General features: G+C 47.2%; 1 protein-coding gene across 2 annotated transcripts in view; it reads right to left on the reverse strand.

Moving 5' to 3' along the window:
- TMPRSS9 (transmembrane serine protease 9) overlaps nucleotides 1-18,711 on the reverse strand; it is a 56,938-nt gene that overhangs the window by 18,765 nt on the left and 19,462 nt on the right. The window contains exons 2-6 of one of the 2 annotated variants that reach the window (XM_010807063.4): nucleotides 11,285-11,451; nucleotides 7,244-7,371; nucleotides 4,742-4,809; nucleotides 4,458-4,633; nucleotides 3,569-3,610 (exon numbers count right to left, since the gene is read on the reverse strand). In XM_010807063.4, coding sequence (XP_010805365.1) covers nucleotides 3,569-3,610; nucleotides 4,458-4,633; nucleotides 4,742-4,809; nucleotides 7,244-7,371; nucleotides 11,285-11,426 — 556 coding nt within the window. In that variant the 5' untranslated portion in view covers nucleotides 11,427-11,451. Of the gene's footprint in view, nucleotides 1-3,568; nucleotides 3,611-4,457; nucleotides 4,634-4,741; nucleotides 4,810-7,243; nucleotides 7,372-11,284; nucleotides 11,452-18,711 lie in introns of those variants that run through there. The other variant, XM_024995039.2, reaches the window with a different exon arrangement.

Below are 18,711 nucleotides of genomic sequence, written 5' to 3' on the forward strand. Positions count from 1 at the left end.
TGGGGTGGAGAGCTTCGCCAGCCCACCACCTCTGGATGCCAGGAGCTCCCCAGCCGTCATGACTACAAACGCTTCCCAGACATCATCAAGTGTCCCCTGGGGGCAGGACCACCCCTAGTTCGGAACCATTGATATAAAGCTGAATAAATGTAAAAGAATCCACCTGCCAATGCAGGAGATGCAAGAGACATGGGTTCAATCCCTGGGACAGGAAGATCCCCTGGAGAAGGAAATGGCAACCCACTCGGGTATTCTTGCCTGGGAAATCCCATGGACAAAGGAGGCTGATGTGCTACAGTCCGTGAGGTCACAAAGGGGTGGACACTGTTATAACACATGTTGTGAGCCAGCTGGGAGGGCAGTCATCAGAATATTTAAAGCAGTGAAATTCTAGGTGGTCCATACTCTTCCCGCCCCCCCAAAACTTTTTGCTGTCTTTTCTTTTAACAAAAACATTACATCACTTAAAAAATATAATGCCTTCTTCTAATTATGCTTAGCTCTGAACAATTAAAAGTGCCTCATTTTTTAAATCCTTTGCTCACACAGGACCATGACTCCATCTTCCCCATAAAAGGCTAGTGCACAGAACTAGCATTTACTGTGTTTGAGGGATTTCCTTTGTGTGCCTTAAAGAAGCTTCAGGAAACCTCTCTTGGTGTTTGCAAACAGAGAAAATTGGGCAGAGGGCAAGGGGCTGAAAAAACATACTTGATTTTTTAAAATTGAAGTACAGTTGATTTATAAGCAGGACAAAGGCTAACAGAGTTTTGCCAAGAGAATGCACTGATCACAGTGAACACCTCTTCCAACAACACAAGAGATGATTCCACACATGGACATCACCAGATGGTCAATACTGAAATCAGATTGATTATATTCTTTGCAGCCAAAGATGGAGAAGCTCTATATAGTCAGCAAAAACAAACAAACAAAAAACAGAGACCAGGAGCTGACTGTGGCTGAGATCAGGAACTCCTTATTGCAAAATTCAGACTTAAATTGAAGAAAGTAGGGAAAACCACTGGGTCATTCAGGTATGACCTAAATCAAATCCCTTATGATTATACAGTGGAAGTGACAAATAGATTCAAGGGATTAGATCTGATAGAGTGCCTGAAGAACTATGGATGGAGGTTCGTAACATTGTACAGGAGGTGATGATCAAAACCATCTCCAAGAAAAAGAAATCCAAAAAGGCAAAATGGTTGTCTGAGGAGGACTTACAAATAGATGAGAAGAGAAGACAAGCGAAAAGCAAAGGACAAAGGGAAAGATATACCCATTTAAATGCAGACTTCCAGAGAATAGTAAGGGGCGATAAGAAAGCTTTTGTGAGTGAACAATGCAAAGAAACAGAGGAAAACAATAGAATGGAAAAGACTAGAGATCTCTTCAGGAAAATTAGAGATACCAAGGGAACATTTCATGCAAAGATGGGCACAATAAAGGACAGAAACAGTATGGACCTAACAGAAGCAGAAGATATTAAGAAGAGGTGGCAAGAACACAGAAAAACTATACACAAAAGATCTTAATGACCTGGATAACCACAATTGTGTGGTCACTTACCTAGAGCATCCCAGAGTGTGAAGTCAAGTGGGCCTAAGGAAGCATCACTACAATCAAAGCTAGTGGAGGTGATGGAATTCCAGCTGAGCTATTTCAAATCCTAAAAGATGCTGCTGTTAAAGTGCTGCACTCAATATGCCAGCAAATTTGGAAAACTCAGCAGTGGCTGAAAGACTGGAAAAGGGCAGTTTTTATCCCAATCTCAAAGAAGAATGTTCAAACTATGGCACAATTGCACTCATTTCACATGCTAGCAAAGTAATATTCAAAATCCTCCTAGCTAGGCTTCAACAGTATGTGAACTGTGAACTTCCAGATGTTCAAACTGGATTTAGAAAAGGCAGAGAACCCAAAGATCAAATTGTCAACATCCACTGGGTCATAGAAAAAACTAGAGAATTCCAGAAAAATATCTACTTCTGCTTCATTGACTATGCTAAAGCCTGTGGCTGTGTAGATCACAAAAAAACTGTGGAAATTTCTTAAACAGATGGGAATACCAGAACACTTTACCTGCCTCCTGAGAAACCTGTATGCAGGTCAAGAAGCAACAGGTAGAACTGGACATGGAACAACAGACTGGTTCAAAATTGGGCAAGGAGTATGTCAAGGCTGTATATTGTCACTCTGCTTATTTAATTTACATGTAGAGTACATCTTGTAAAATGTCGGGCTAGATGAATCACAAGCTGGAATCAAGACTGTTGGGAGAAATATCAATAACCTCAGATATGCAGATGACACCACCCTAATGGCAGAAAGTGAAGAGGAATTAAACAGCTTCTTGATGAAGGTGAAAGAGGAGAGTGAAAAAGCTGGCTTATAACTCAACATTCAAAAAACAAAGATCATGGCATCCAGTTCCATCACTTCATGGCAAATAGATGGGGAAACAATAGAAGCAGTGACAGATTCTATTTTCTTGGGCTCCAAAATCACTGTAGATGGTGACTGCAGCCATGAAATTAAAAGACGGTTGTTCCTTGGAAGAAAAGCGATGACCAACCTAGACAACGTATTAAAAAGCAGAGACATTGCTTTGCCTACAAAGGTCCATATAGTCAAAGCTATGGATTTTCCAGTAGTCATGAATAGATGTGAGAACTGGAAAATAAAAAAGGCTGAGCGCTGAAGAACTGATGCCTTCAAACTGTGGTGCTGGAGGACTTTTGAGAATCACTTGGACATTTAGAAGATCCAACCCATCAATCCTAAAGGAAATCAACCCTGAATACTCATTGAAAGGACTGATGCTGAAGCTGAAGCTCCAATACTTTGGCCAACTGATGCAGAGAGTCGACTCACTGGAAAAGATCATAATGTTGGGAAAGATTGAAGGCTGGAGGAGAAGGGGATGACAGAGGATGAGATGGTTGGATGGCTCAATGGACATGAATTTGAGCAAACTCCTGGAGATAGTGGACAGGGAAGCCTGGCGTGCTGCTGTCCATGGGGGCGCAAAGAGTCAGACACAACTGAGCGACTGAACAACAGCAATAGTTGATTTACAACGTGTTCAATTCTGCTGTGTAGCAAAGTGATTCAGTTACACGTGTATATGTTCTTTTTCATATTCTTTTCCATTAGGTTTTGTCTCAGGACATTGAATATATTAATAGTTCCCTGTGCTATACAGGACTTCACTGTTTATCCATCCTATATACAACAGTTTGCATCTGCTAATCCCAAACCCATAATCCTTCCCTCCCTGACCCTCCTCCATCTTGGCAAGCCCAGATCTGTTCTCAATATTCTGAGTCTGTTCTGTAGATAAGTTTGTTGTAACATCTTTTAAATTCCACATATAAGTGATATCATATGGTATTTGTCTTTCTCTGCCTGACTTACTTCTAGTATGAGAATCTCTAGGTCCATCCAGGTTGCTGCAAATGGCATTATTTCATTCTTTTTTATGGCTGAGTAGTATTCCATTGTGTATATGTGTACATGTGTGGTGTAAACACCACATTTTCTTTATCATTTCATCAAAACATACCTGATTTTAAGTCTCTTTCTGTCAGCGGCCCCTTCTGGCTTCCTGCAGCAAAATGAAAAGATAAAAGAGTATTTAGCAAGTGGCGAATTTCTTTGACAACATCATATTGCAAAGCAGGGAACTGCACTGTCCACCTGGGAGCCACTTAAATTCTAACTTAACTCAACTGAGATAAAGTCAGATCAAATATTCCGTTCCTCATAATAAAGAGCACAACAGCCGCATGGGGAAGGTGGCTGCCGGAGTGGATGGTGTGGACCTGAAACAATTTCATCTGTGCAGAAATCTCTCTCAGCTCTGGCGAGGTTACTAAGACACCAAGTGCGTCAGGGGTGGTAGAAGGGGACTAAATGTCCTCCCATGCCAGGCCAAGGCAACAATCTTTCAATCTGCACACTCTGAAATCACATCTGGCTCTCAAATCCCAACACACAGTAATCTTAGAATTTCGAGCATAACAGCTACGCTTAGTTCTATACCAGGGGGCCAGGGGCCAAATCTGGCCCACCACTTGTTTTTATAAAGAAAGTTTTATCGATACACAGATAAGTGTCCATTTGTTTATATATTGTCTTTGCTGCTTTTGTGCTATGATAGCCAGGTTGAGTCATCTTGACAGAGACCCAATGGGCGGCAAAGATGAAAATAATTACAAGTTGCCACCCTGTGGTGTCTACCATTGAAGGTAAAGCAATGTATATATGTTTCCTCATCACGGAAAGGGTCGATTATGGAAAGTGTCAAGTTTAATGAAACTTCCACCTGGCTCCCCTCTCCCAGCACATCCCTCCCAAAGTCTCCTTGTCTCTGGGGTCACTCCCCTGTGAGCTGGGCAGACACGATGGTGCCACAGGGGGCTGGGGGCTGCCACAAGCCTGGGGTCACTCACCTGTGAGCTGGGCAGACACAATGGTGCCATAGGGGGCTAGGGGGATGCCGAGGCCCTGCAGCCTCGCATGAAGTCCCCGCTGCAATAGCTGCTCCTCCAGGCCTGGGCTTGGCGTCCACAGGGCCAGCAGCAGAAAGTGCAGCCGGAAACGCACCAGGACGCTGGCGTTGCCCTCCCTGGTGGGGAGGACATTGGCCTTGAGAGGGAGGGCACTTCTCAGCTGGAATTCTCTGCAAATCCAGGGGTCCCCCAAGATCCTTTACCCCCAGGAGGCCCTCACTCACCAGTAACTCAGCACCGTGCAGCCCAGGCAGCTGGACTCCAACTCTGTCTCTTGAAAGCTGCTGACAAACTGCAACAGAAACAGCAGCCACAAATGTGAGACCCCATGGAGACCCCTGGCTGGGAGAGCGGGGGAGGAGGAGAAAAGCACCTCCTCTTCAACTTCGTGCGTGCAGTCAGTTCACACTGCTGAGTGAGCAATGGGGTGGGCAGTCCCAGGGCACGCCTGTGAAAACACAGCTCCACCAACACATGATGGAGAAACATGTGGTCCCTCCACACCCGGAAGCATCCCTCAGCCATGAAAAGGAGAGAAGCCCTGACACTCACAACCACGTGGTCGGACCCTGAGAACACGGTGCTCAGTGAGAGAAGCACACAGAGGGACACACAGGGTGTGACTCCACTGACGGGAAACGTGCAGAGCAGGCCGATCCGAAGACACAGAGTGGGTTCCTGGTGGTCAGGGGCTGGGGAGGGGATGGGAGTGACTGCTGATGGGGAGACAGGGTTTCCTTTTGGGGTGATGAAAGCTCCTGGAATTAGAGGTAATAGTTGCACAACTCTGTGACTGTACTAAATGTCACTTTAAAAATGGATGAATTTGGACTTCCCTGGAGGTCCAGTGTTTAAGACTCTGCGCTTCCAATGCAGTGGGCATTAGTCCCATCCCTGGGAAGGGGAACCTGCCTGCAATGCGGAAGCCCTGGGTTTGATCCCTGGGTGGGGAAGATCCCCTGAAGGAGGAAATGGAAACCCACTCTAGGATTCTTGCCTGGAGAATCCCATGGACAGAGGAGCCTGGTGGGCTACAGTCCATGGGGTCACAAAGAGTCAGACACGGCTGAGTGACTAACACTTTCACTTTCAGGGGAACTAAGATCCCACATGGCACATGGCATGGGGAAAAAAAAAAAAAAAAACAAGTGACGTATAAGTTGGACTTCTCTGGTGGTCTAGTGGTTAAGTCTCTGTGCTTCTACTGCAGGGGGCATGGGTTCAATTCCCAGTCAGGGAAGTTCAACATGCCACACAATGCAGCCAAAACAAAAGAGGTATAAGTCACCTACCATAAAAACTCTTATGTTTTTAAAACTTTTAAAACTTTTAAAAGTATACAGTTAGATGGGGTTTTAGTACATTCACAGATTTGTACAGCTCACCACGATTTTAAAACATTCTCATCACTCCAAAAGAAGCCCATCCCCATTACCAGTTACCCCCCCATCCCCTCCCACAGCCCCTGACCACCAGGAACCCACTCTCTGTGTCTGTGGATCGGCCTGCTCTGCATGTTTCCCGTCAGTGGAGTCACACCCTTCGTGTCCTTCTGTGTCTGCTTCTCTCACTGAGCGTCGTGTTCTCTCCACGTCGTAGTGAGTGTCAGGGCTGGGTGATGCTCCCGGGTGTGAAGGGTTCACAGCTGTTTATCCATTATCTGCTGATGGACAGTCCGGTTGCTTTCCCTTTGGGGTTATCATGACTCATGGTGCTGTGAGCATCACGTGCAGGTTTCTGTGTAGGCACACGTTTTTGTTTCTCTGGGGCAGACACCCAGGAACGGAATGGCTGGGTCAGGTGGTATTGCTGTTCGTCATTCAGTTCAGTTCAGTCGCTAAGTCGTGTCCGACTCCTTGCAACCCCATGAATTGCAGCACGCCAGGCCTCCCTGTCCATCACCAACTCCCGGAGTTCACTCAAACTCACGTCCATCGAGTCGGTGATGCCATCCAGCCATCTCATCCTCTGCCATCCCCTTCTCCTCCTGCCCCCAATCCCTCCCAGCATCAGGGTCTTTTCCAATGAGTCAGCTCTTTGCATGAGGTGGCCAAAGTATTGGAGTTTCAGCCTCAGCATCAGTCCTTCCAATGAACACCCAGGACTGGTCTCCTTTAGGATGGACTGGTTGGATCTCCTTGCAGTCCAAGGGGCTCACAAGAGTCTTCTCCAACACCACAGTTCAAAAGCATCAATTCTTTGGCACTCAGCTTTCTTCACAGTCCAGCTCTCACATCCATACATGATGCTTAGTCGTGTCCAATTCTTTGTGACCCCATGGACTACAGCACGCCAGGCTTCCCTGTCCATCACCAACTCCCAGAGTTTCCTCAGACTCAAGTCCATTCAATTGGTGATGCCATCCAACCATCTCATCCTCTGCTGCCCCCCTCTCCTCCCGCCCTTAATCTTTCCCAGCATCAGGGTCAAATTGCCACACTGCTTTCCACAGAGGCTGCCCCTTTTCAGATTCCCACCAGCCACATAGGAAAGTTCTGATTTCTCTACTGAAATGCAGTTTACAACCTTCCAATAAGACCTATGGGTCTTATAGTCGGAGGTTCCCACCTGATGCTGCCATCTCCTGCTTTCTAGAAAGCACCAGCTGCGCCCTGTTCATCCCATGGACCCTCTCCCTTCCTCAGTCTCCCCTCTGCCCTGCTGCCTCAGTCAGAGCCCTTGGCCACCCACTTGCCGCCCCCACCCCTGGCTCCCAGGACCCTCACCAGCATTTCCAGAGCGGGCGTCAGCGTGCGGTAGTACTCTGAGGTCTCCTGCTGCAAGCTGGGGGCAAACCGGATCCCACGCAGCTCAGCCATGTGCTCTACGTCGACGCCCTGTGTAGAGAGGGAGGCTGCGGACGAGACCAGGGCCCCGTGAGAGCGCCCACTGCAGGGGCAGGGCTCAGTCAGCGAAGCAGGCCTCCAAGGCCCCCCACCACCCCAGGGCTGCTCATCCCAACTAATGGGGGTGGGCTGACTCCCTGGGGGTTGAGTGACTATTAACAGTGCTCTTTTTTTTTCTTTTTAAAGAGGACTATTTTTTTAAGTCTTTATTGAATTTGCTCCAACATTGCTTCTGCTTTATGTTTTTGGTTTCTGACCACCAGGCATGTGGGATCATAGCTCCCCTACCAGGGATCAAACCTGTATCCCCTGCAAGTCCTAACCACTGGACCGTCAGGGAAGTCACTGCATGCCCCCTCATCCGCTCTCACCCATCACTCACCTGAAGGCCCCCAGGTCCAGCACAAAAGCCCCAGGTGTCCCCAGGTTCCCTTAAGGGGAAGGCTGGCTCTCCCTAGAAACGCCTGGCCCGGGGCCCCAGGTCAACTTCAGCCAAAAATGGCTGAAATGGCCTCAAAAGACCTTACCTCAACTTTGGGGCAATTCCCACCTCCTCCCTGGCGGCTCAGATGATAAAGAATCCACCTGCAAAGCAGGAGACCAGGGTTCGATCCCTGGGTCGGGAGGATCCCCTGGCGAAAGGAGTGGCTACCCACTCTAGTATTCTTGTCTGGAGAATCCCACGGACAGAGGAGCCTGGTGGGGTACAGTCCATAGGGTCGTAAAGAATCGTACACAATTGAATGACTAACACTTTCACTTTCCCTGGAAGAGGGCATCTAATATGACAGGGGCATGGCCACAGTCAGGGATACCAGGACCCTCAGACCCCCACCCGTGCCGCCACCCTCTGAACAACACAGCTTCCGACTGTTGGAAACACTGTGGGAACCGCATACAGCAAAGAACATTAATGTCTTAAAGTAAAGAATATAACCCTACAGAGCACACGAAGACACCTGTTTCTGTCAAAAAATATGCAAGACTGGCAAAGGGGCCCCCAGTCAAAAATGATCATACTTGCTAAATTTTAAAAACAGGGGGACTTCCCTGGCGGTCCAATAGTTAAAACTGAGAGGGTAACAGGCAGGAAGGCTAGAGGTCCCCAGGCGGAGGAAATAGACTGTAAGTGTCAGAACAAACTACGAGTGTCAGAGGTTTTTCTTCCTTCTCTACGCAAAATTAAAAGGAGGTTTCTTTTAAAATTCTGTGTTGCCATGAAGACACCTGGTTCCACCTGAACTTGACTTTTCTCAAACCTTGAGCTACCCAATGCAGTTTTTCTTATGGAAATGTTTTTCTTAAGCTATGTTAATGAACTGTGTATTTATCTTAGAATCTGCTTTTCTTCAAGTTGGTTTGGCCTAAGACTCAGAACATAAGGGCTCAACAAACCAGAATGTTTTACTCATGGAAATATTCTCTTAAGCTAAGTTAATGAAACTATGTACTTACTTGGAAATCTGCCTTTCTTCAAGATTCATGTCAACTGTTTTATGGCCTAGGATAACTCACCTTGTGACAATGCTATCTCAAAATGCATGTTGTGATGGAGGGACCTGGTGCAACTCTCTCAGTTTTGAGGCATTTCCTTTCTCTAATTAGCAGCCTGCTAATAGGTATATAGCTCCTTACTATAAACTAGCAAGGGGACACTCTTTCCACCCCATTCTGATGTCTAGGTCAGAAGGGTTCTCTCTTTTATACTTTAATAAAACTTTATTATACAAAAAGCTCTGAGCGATCAAGCCTCATCACTGGCCCCAGATGGAATTCTTCTCCTCCGGAGGCCAAGAATCCCAGCATCATTCATGGCTTGTAGCAGCAATCTTTCAAAACTCTGAGCTGCCAATTCAGGGGGCTTGGGTTCAATCCCTGTTCAGGGAAATAAGATCCCACATGCCATGTGCTTTGGCCCAGTGGTTAGGACTCAGCACTTGCACTACTGTGCCCCTGGGTTCAATTCCTGGTCGGGGAACTAAGACACCCCACAAGCCATCTGGCACGGCCAAAGGAAAAAAATTTTTTTTAATTTAAAAATAGAAGTAGCTGTCATCTACACTATGGAAGTCAGGTCCCAGCTCTATTTACTGGAATGAATATTCATCCAGATAGATATTTAGATATTTACTTATTGAATGGATAGAACAAACAGACTAAAACAATTCTAAAAATGGTTGTTTTCTCCTGCAAGGAGCTAAAAAGAAAGGTAATAAGAACCCTGCTATGTGGACACAAGTGCTTATGCTCTGGGCCCCCAATAAGCCCCACACTTTTCCTCTGAAATATCCATGGCTCCCATGCACTTGGAGAAATAGTCCAGCCAAGGGCCCATGTAAAACTGTACACCGCTGAGTAAAATTCTGAGCTGTCTGGGAAGGGGACAAATTTGAACTGTAATTTTAAAATCGTTTTTAAATTTTAAGTGCTTCTTAAAGCCTTCCTTGGCTTCAGAGGTTCTGCTGGAGATTTGATCTAACTGTTGTCCGAGAATGTATCTGTGCTTCTAGAATGGAGTTGTGAAACTGACACCTGCTGGGGGACAGGGTTGGGGGTGGGGGGGGCGGCGCGTGCGTCCATGCACACACAAAAACCAGTTTTCCTGCACTTCACCTCACAGCCATCAGAGGGCATCTATCAGCCATGCCAGACTTCCAGCTAGTCCAGATATTCACAAACATACATCTATACATTTAAAATATTAAAATATATACATCCCACATTGGGTTGCCAACTTATTATTTTGCCACATGACACCATTTCCCCCCAAAACTGCCAGTTACCATCATCATTTCATGAACGAAGGGTGACTTTCACACCTCCACACAGAACTAAGAAACTCAGATATCTCAGAAGGAGCTCAGGTCAGAGCAGAACTTCCCGTGATGGTGGAAGGTCCTAGATCTGAGCTTCCCCTGCAGGAACCACGAGCCACCCGTGAAATGTGGCTGGCAGGGATGGAGGAACTGGATTTTACCTGTCATTTAAATTAAGTCTAAATGGCACTGGGGCTCAGGGCTACCATGCGGAGGTGCAGGGCAGCCCTGGAACTCTGTATAGTTGGCAGGCATCTGCTGGAGCCTTCCACTGACATGAAAAGACCTCCGTGTGTTTCTGTAACTGCAGCCCACAGCATTCACAACGGGTCATCATTTTGTATGTGTGGGTGTGCGCTCAGTTGTGTCCGACTCGTTTCAACCCCATGGACTGTAGTCCACCAGGCTCCTCTGTCCATGGGACTGTCCAGGCAAGAATATTGGAGTGGGTTGCCATCTCTTTCAGGGGATCTTTCGGACCCAGGGATCGAATCCGTGTCTTTTATGCCTCCTGGATTGGCAGGTGGGTTCTTTACCACTAGCGCCACCTGGGAAGCCTTATTTTGTATGAAGTGAGAGGGACTTCAAATATGAAGTGAGAGGGACTTCCCTGGGGGTCCAATGGTTAAGACTCAGTGCTTCCACAGCAGGAGCATGGATTCAGTTCCTGGTTGGGGAACTCAGATCCAGCATGCTGTGTGCCATGACAAAAAGTAATAATAATAAAGTGGGAGCCACTGTTGACTGTGGGAGGTGGGAAAGTTAATGACTGCTCACTCATTTCTTATATTTTTGGGGACTTTCCAAATTTCTCAAAATAAATTCCATTTCCCTACTGGTCTCCATTTCACCCTGGCCATGAATCCCCATTAAGAACCCCACATGTGGGAGACCCGAAATTCACAGGTATTACCGCAGCGCCCAGGCTCCCAGGGCCCAGCCTGGCGCTAAGGGCAACATCCAGTGCCGGGCCCCCTGCCTCGCTCTTGGTGGCCTCCGGGGCCTGTACGCTCGACCCTTTGCTCTGGGACACCCCTGAGCGACTCCTGGGCATCTTTCTGCCAGTCTCCTGGTGTGTGGACCCAAGCAAGCCCAGGCCACTCACCCACAAGGACTCCCAGGATGACGAGGACGATGCTGGTGGCCACAACAGTGGACAGGGCCGCCCGGCAGCACATGGCATCTGCAGCCAGGACGTCCTTGGTGGCTCCAGGCACCAGCTGTAAGTCACTGGCAGTGGGCTCCATGGCTCCCGGACACAGGGACGGAGACCTGGAGGCGAGCAGGAGAGAGGCAGAAAAGTGAGGTCAGAGCTAGGGCGGCACTTCTCTTTCCCTAAGCACGGGTCTTGCTTGTGCAAATGTAGCTGCCATCAATAGCGCCTGAGGCGAGCCTGGACTCTGGTTAACAGATGTGAGCTGATTTAAGCCATTAAGCATGAGGTGATGTTGTGGTGTGGTATAACAGTGACTACAATGCTCCTTCATCCATTAAATGCTATCTGAAAGTCAACTAATGGCTTTGGTTTTTTTTTTTTTTTTTGGCTGCACCACACAGCTTGTGAGACCTTCGTTCCCCAGCCAGAGATTGAACCCACAGCCGTGGCAGCGAAAGTGCAGACAGAATCCTAACTACTGAACTGTCAGAGAATTCCCAATGGCTTCATTCTTTCAAGTTTTTTAAAATTTTATTTTTGGTTGTACTGGGTCTTCATTGCTGGGCTTTCTCCAGCTGCAGACAGCGGGGCTCCTCTTCACTGTGGTGCTCGGGCTTCTCGTTGCAGTGGCTTCTCCTGTTGCGGAGCCCAGGTTCTAGAGCACGCAGGCTTCAGTAATTGCGGCTCCCCGGCTCTAGAGCACAGGCTCAGTAGTTGAGGCACACTGGCTTAGCTGCTCTGTGGCATAGGAGATCTTCCCAGATCAGGGGTCAAACCAGCGTCCCCTGCATTGGCAGGTAGAGTCGTATGAACTGTGCCACCAGGGAAGTCCATTAAAAAAAAATTTTTTTTTAAGTCTTTACTGAATCTGTTACAACACTGCTTCTGTTTTATGCTTTGGTTTTTGGGGGATCCCAGCTTCCCAACCAGGGATGGAACCTGCACCCCCTGCATTTGGAAGGCAAAGTCCCAACCACTGGACCGCCAGGGAAGTCCCGTTTTGTTTTTTTTTAATTGTATTAATTTTTATTGCAGTATAGTTGCTTTACAACAATGGCATTTTTATGAATATGCAAAATTTTAGCATTAGGCTGACTCCATCATAACAATTAATGATATATATATATATTTTTAAATCTCTTATTAGGGAGGATGGTGTCTCTGTGGTAAAGATTCCACCTGCCAATGCAAGAGACAAGGGTTCGATCCGTGGGTTGGAAAGATCCCGTGGAGGACAGCATGGCAACCCACTTCAGTATTCTTGCCTGGGAAATCCCATGGACAGAGGAGCCTGCTGGGCCACAGTCCATGGGGTTGCAAAGAGTCAGATATGACTGACCGACTAAAACAACAAAGGGTAAGAATAAGCTGTGAGATCTAACAGCTCTGGCCTCCAGCTTCCTTCTCTGTTAAATGGGCAGAAGACAATGCCTGCTGCCATCTGGCTAATTCCTGCCTCTCAGGATCCAGGATCTCAGACTCTCAGTTCACAGAGAGCAGAGCTGAGAGGTAGTGACAGGCTGAACTCCGGCACTTCTGCCTCTGAAGTGTCTCTGTGTCAGGCGCCAATAAATTCACTTCAGGCAGTTGGCTTCTGCTCCTTGCAACTACAAGAGCCTTGAATGTGTTCAGCCCTCCCCACTCACAGCATATCCCTGCCCCCGACATGGCTGGATAACTCCCTTCCATTCATGAGACCTGAGCAGACCTCTACTCTAAAGCCTCAGCCTGCAGAGAAGCCTTTGTCTAGGAGGAGATGAGTCACCTTTATGGCTCTGCAGCGGTGGATCTCATTACCTACCCCCACCCCTGCTCCGCATGGATGCTGCCTCCATTGCGTGGGCAGAGAATGACTCATATCTGGCCTCTGACACACTCTTTCCCCATTTGAACACCACCCAGAAGGAAGTGGGGAGACAATCCCATTCTACTTCCCTTGACAGGGCTCCATGAAGGTGAGCACTTGGCCAGGTGCTTCTCTGGGGGGAATGGAGCTGCTTTGTAGGCCCGTATGGATGGACAGCGGGTCTGCGCATCAGATAAAATACAGTGTGTGCGTGCAAAGTTGCTTCACTTGTATCGACTCTTTGCAACCCCGTGCACTGTAGCCCACCAGGTTCCTCTGTCCATCGGATTCTCTAGGCAAGGATACTGGAGTGGATTGCCATGCCCTCTTCCAGTGGATCTTCCCAATGTAGGGATTGAACCCACATCTCTTATGTCTCCTGCATTGGCAGGCAGGTTCTTTACCGCTAGCGCCACCTGGAAAGCCCATAAATACAGTATACCCAGTCAAACTTAAATTTCAGATGAATAAGACCTATAGATTTCCCTGGTGGTCCAGTGGTTAAGACTCAAAGCTTCGAGTACAGGGGCACAGGTTTGATCCTTGGTCAGTGAACTAAGACCCCACACGCCACACAGCTCAGCCAAAACAAACAAGCAAACAAAACACATGACAAAAACGTCTTGCGATAGTTAACTTTGTGTGTCCACAGGGCTAGGCCATGATGCTGGCTTTTGACCAAACATGGTTCCTGACATTGCTGTGAAGACATAATTAACATTTCACTAGTTGATGTTGAGTAAAGCAGATGAACTTCTGTAGTTTGGATGGGCTGTATCCAATCAGTTGAAGGCCTTAAGAGAAAAGATCAAGGTTTCCCCCCAAAGAAGGAATACTGCCTCCAGGTAGCCTTTGTACTTGAGCTGCAACATCAACTTTTCCCAGGGTCTCCAGCCTGCCCTGCAGATTTTGCATTTGCCAGCTCCCATGATTGTGAGCTAACTCTGGTCTGTCTGTCTGTCTTCCTCTCCATTCTACTGCTTCTCTCTCTAGAGAACCTGACACATACAGTTCCTAACATGTCTTGTGCAAAATTTGGAACATACTTGTATTAAGAAAAAGCATTTAAAAATTTTTATTCAAGTCATTTATTTGGCTATGTTGGATCTCAGTTGCAGCATGCAGGATCTAGTTCCCTGACCAGGGATCGAACCCAGGCCCCCTGAATTGGGAGCACAGAGTCTTAGCCACTGGACTGCCAGGGAAGTCTCCCCAAAATGTATTTGTTCTTTGCCTGAAATTCAAATTTATCTGGGTGTGCTGTATGTTTACTGTTAAATCTGGAACCCCACACCGGGGCCCAGCCAGAATGTCCTATCCGATCAAGGTAACACGTCCTACTGGGAACAGCCACTCTGCACCTCACCACCACCATCCAGAGTTGGTAAGAAAGGGGAGTAGTGCAGAGGTGGGGAGCAAGGTCGTACAATGCTCACCCCTTTATTCTTACACTTGAGCTGAATTGCTGTCTGAGTAGCCAGAGAAGCTCTAAGAATCACTTGATGAAATGTTTTAAGGACAAAGACACCAAGATTCACTTTTGTGATTAGGGCTAGAAACACGAGTGTAGTGTATGAGCTCATTGACAGCCCCCCCACAGACACATACACTACATTCATTCAGCCCCAGCTGGCCCTGTCACCCCCTACCCCTTGGGTTTTCTAAGGATTCCTGTGTTCTCCAAATTGTCTTGTCATCACCATCATTAGGGCACAGAGGGGCCCCACTGCTATTTAGCATTGAACATAGAAGCTCCATTCACTGTCTCCGTCAATCTGATATTTAGGACCGGCCAGGCCTGGCTGCTCTGTGCTGGGTACCCGGCTCTTAATGAGACAGATGTGATTCTCAGCTCACAGAGCATAAATCTTAGTGACAGAGACCCAAGTAAGTTAAAATTGTGGCTACAATAATTGCTGCGTCCATGGGGCTTTGGGTCTCTGTCAAAAGGAAGCTTTGATCTAGACAGGGGTCAGGGGAAGCTTCCTGATGGAGGGATGAGTTACATGAGTTCTGACGGATAAACAGGAATCCAGGCAGTGCCTGGTGGAAGCAACAGATGTTCATACAGTAAGAACAAAATACGTAAAAGCCCTGTGGCAGGAGGGAGCAAGCCAGGGACCTCTTAGAGGAGGTGTGCTAGTCAGCTGCTGCCACGTAACGAGTTATCACACACATAGCTGCTTAAAACAATGCATGTTCCTTATCTCATGGTTTCTGCAGGTCAGGAATCTGGCACGTTTTAGGGGTCCTCTGCTCAGGGTCTCACTCAGCTGCAAACAAAACTGGGGGAGTTCCCTGAAGGTCCAGTGATTAGGAACTTTCACTGCTGTGGCACGGGTTCAATTCCTGCTAGAGGAGCTAAGATCCAACAAGCTGTGCAGTGCAGAGAAAGAAGTGTGAGCTGGGTAGCATTCTCATCCAGAGGCTCAACCAGGGAGGATCCACTCCCGAGCTCCCTGCTGAGGCCAGAATCTGGTTCCTTGTGCTTGTAGGGCTGAGGCCCCCTCTTTCTGCTGGCTGTCAGCCAGGGGCTGCTGTCAGCAGCAGAGAGCTGTTGAGCTTCACACAAATTCAGAAAGCACTTCCAGCTCTCTCTTGACTCTCCCTCTAGATATCTTGCCAACACCTACAGTGACCAACTGTCTCAGTTTCCCTGGGATTTCTCTGTTTTAGCCACATAAGCCCTGCATCTGTGTGTGTGTGTGTTACTTGCTCAGTCCTGTCCAATTCTTTGTGACCTCATGGACTGTAGCCCATCAGGTTCCTCTGTCCATGGGATTCTCCAGGCAAGAATACTAGAGTGGGTTGCTATGCTCACCTCCAGGGGATCTTCCTTACCCAGGTATCAAACCTGCATCTCTTGTGTCTCCTGCATTGACAAGTGGATTCTTTTCCACTGAGCCACCTGGGAGGCCCCTGTATGCAATCACTAAGTCATTTTATATAAGGGATTTGAGCACCTATGTGTTTCAGTGTCCCTCAGACAGTGAGGGACGAGTGTAATTAGTCTCTTCAGACCGTGTCTATCACCAAGTCCTGCAGATTCAATATCCTGCACTTCTCTAGAATAGGGGGCACTAAACTTCATATGCGGAGAGCCAGAGTGAATATTTTCAGCTTTGTAGTCCCACAGTCTACTATTAATACAACTCTGTCACGTCATAAAAGCAGCATGAGGCACATGTAAACACACAGGTATGGCTATGTTCCCATGAAACAGGATTGGCTGGGGTTAATCTGAGGGCCATAATATGGGACCCTCGGTCTAGGGTTCCTCTTTTGTCTTCATCCACACTGCCTAATGCAAGTTGTCACCACCTCAAATCTGAATTATTGCAACAACTTGGACTCTCCACTTCATTATCCACACTAGAGCCAGACTGATCTTTCACCAGGAAAACCCAGTTACTCTTCTGCTTTTCAGCAGTCAAACCCAATGGGTAAAGGGCAGAAAAACAAAGTCAGACAAGAGAGACACACCCTCATCTTAGATTCTGCAGTATTCCAACAGATAAAAGTATGCTAAGGATAAGTCCTCAATCTCAAAATAGCAGAACACACTAAGAAAAAAAAACAATCAGCAAGAGTCAGCGGAAAAAAAGAAGACAGTACTAGATACTAAAGACGTTCTGAAAGTGAAACCATCTGAGATTATAAAACAATATATATGACAATATTTTATACGCTTAAAACTCATTCAGACATAAAATAATTGAAAACAGGCTGGAACACAGACTGGATGGACATGAGTTTGAGCAAGCTCCGGGAGTTGGTGATGGACAGGGAAGCCTGGCATGCTGCAGTCCATGGGATCACAAAGAGTTGGACGTGACTGAGCAACTGAAGGTTTAAAAAATTATTTAGAACTGAATGATAGTGAATATGAAAGTAAAAAAGTGAAAGTGTTAGTCGCTCAGTCATGTCCAACTTTTTGCGACCCCATGAACTGTAGACCGCCAGGCTCCTCTGTCCATGGGATTCTCCAGGCAAGAATACTGGAGTGGGTTGCTGTGCCCTCTTTCAGGGGATCTTCCCGACCCAGGGATCAAACCTGTCTTTTCCATCTCCTATATTGCCAGGCAGGTTCTTTATCACTAGAACCATCTGGGAAGCTATTCTCATACTATATGACTGTTATTTTTTTTTCTGGTTGTGCCACATGGCATGTGGGATCTTAGTTTCCTGACCAGGGATTGAACCCATATCCCCTACTTCGGAAGCATGGAGTCTTAACCACTGGACTGCTAGGGAAGTCCCTATTCTATGACTTAATGACAAAAGAGTGTAGGGGGGTGGATAAAATAGAACAATCTAAAAACAAACAAGCAAACAGAAATAAACTTTGGCCTTTGTCCCCAGTTCTGGGAAGTGGTCTCTGGGAGACTGAGGTCAACCATGTGGATGATTGATGAGTCAGTCAGTGAATCAGTTGTGCCCAGTGAAAGCTCTGTACCCTGGCGCTTGGGGGAGCCACCCTGACTGGCAATGCTTCGTGTGTGTTGTCTCACAACAATGCCGGGAGAATACTGCATCCTGACTGTGCCGGGAGAGGACATGGAACTTCCTGTTTGTGTCTCCCACTCCCAATTCATATGTTAAAACCCTAACCCTCCATGGGATGATATTTGGAGGTGGGGCCTTTGGGAAGTGTTGAGGGTGGGGCTCCCCAGGAATGAGATTAGTGCCCGTATAAAGGGAACCCAGAAGAGAAGAAAATGGAAACCCACTCCAGCATTCTTGCCTGGGAAATTCCATGGACAGAGGAGCCTGGTGGGCTATGGTCCATGGGGTCACAAAAAGTCAAGACACGACTTAGTGATGAAAGAACTAGCCACATATGACTACTGAGCACTTGAAATAAGTTAAGGTATGCTATAAGCAAAAAATGCACACTGGATTTCCAAGACAGTGTGAAAAAAAGAAAGAGAGAGAGAAAGAGTGTAAAACATCTTACAATCTTTATACTGACTATATGTTAAAAGGTATCTAGACTATATTGGGCTAAATAGAATGTTATTAAAAAAATTTTTTTTTAAATGAGATGAACAACTAATGAAAATCTACTGTATGGCACAGGGAACTCAGTGCTCTGTGGTGACCTAAACGGGAGGGAAATCCAAAAAAGAGAGGATGCATGCTAAGTCGCTCCAGTTGTGTCTGACTCTTTGCAACCCTATGGACTGCAGCCCACCAGATTCCTCTGACCATGAGATTCTCCAGCAAGAATACTGGAGTGGGTTGCCATTTCCTCCTCCAGGGGATCTTCCTGACCCAGGGATCAAACCTTCAGCTCTAACGTTCCCTGCATTGGCAGGTGGGTTCTTTACCACCAGCTCCACCAAGTATGTATAAACACACAGCTGATTCACTTTGCTGTACAGCAGACACTAATATGGCATTGTACCCCAGAGACCTCCCTGGACCCTCTGCCATGAGAAGACACAGCAAAGAGATCGCCATCGGTGAGCCAAGAAGCAGGGCCTCAGCAGACACTGGACCTGCCAGTGCCTTGATGCTGGATTTCCAG

Source organism: Bos taurus, chromosome 7 (assembly GCF_002263795.3).
Source record: "Bos taurus isolate L1 Dominette 01449 registration number 42190680 breed Hereford chromosome 7, ARS-UCD2.0, whole genome shotgun sequence".
Classification (NCBI taxonomy): domain Eukaryota; kingdom Metazoa; phylum Chordata; class Mammalia; order Artiodactyla; family Bovidae; genus Bos; species Bos taurus.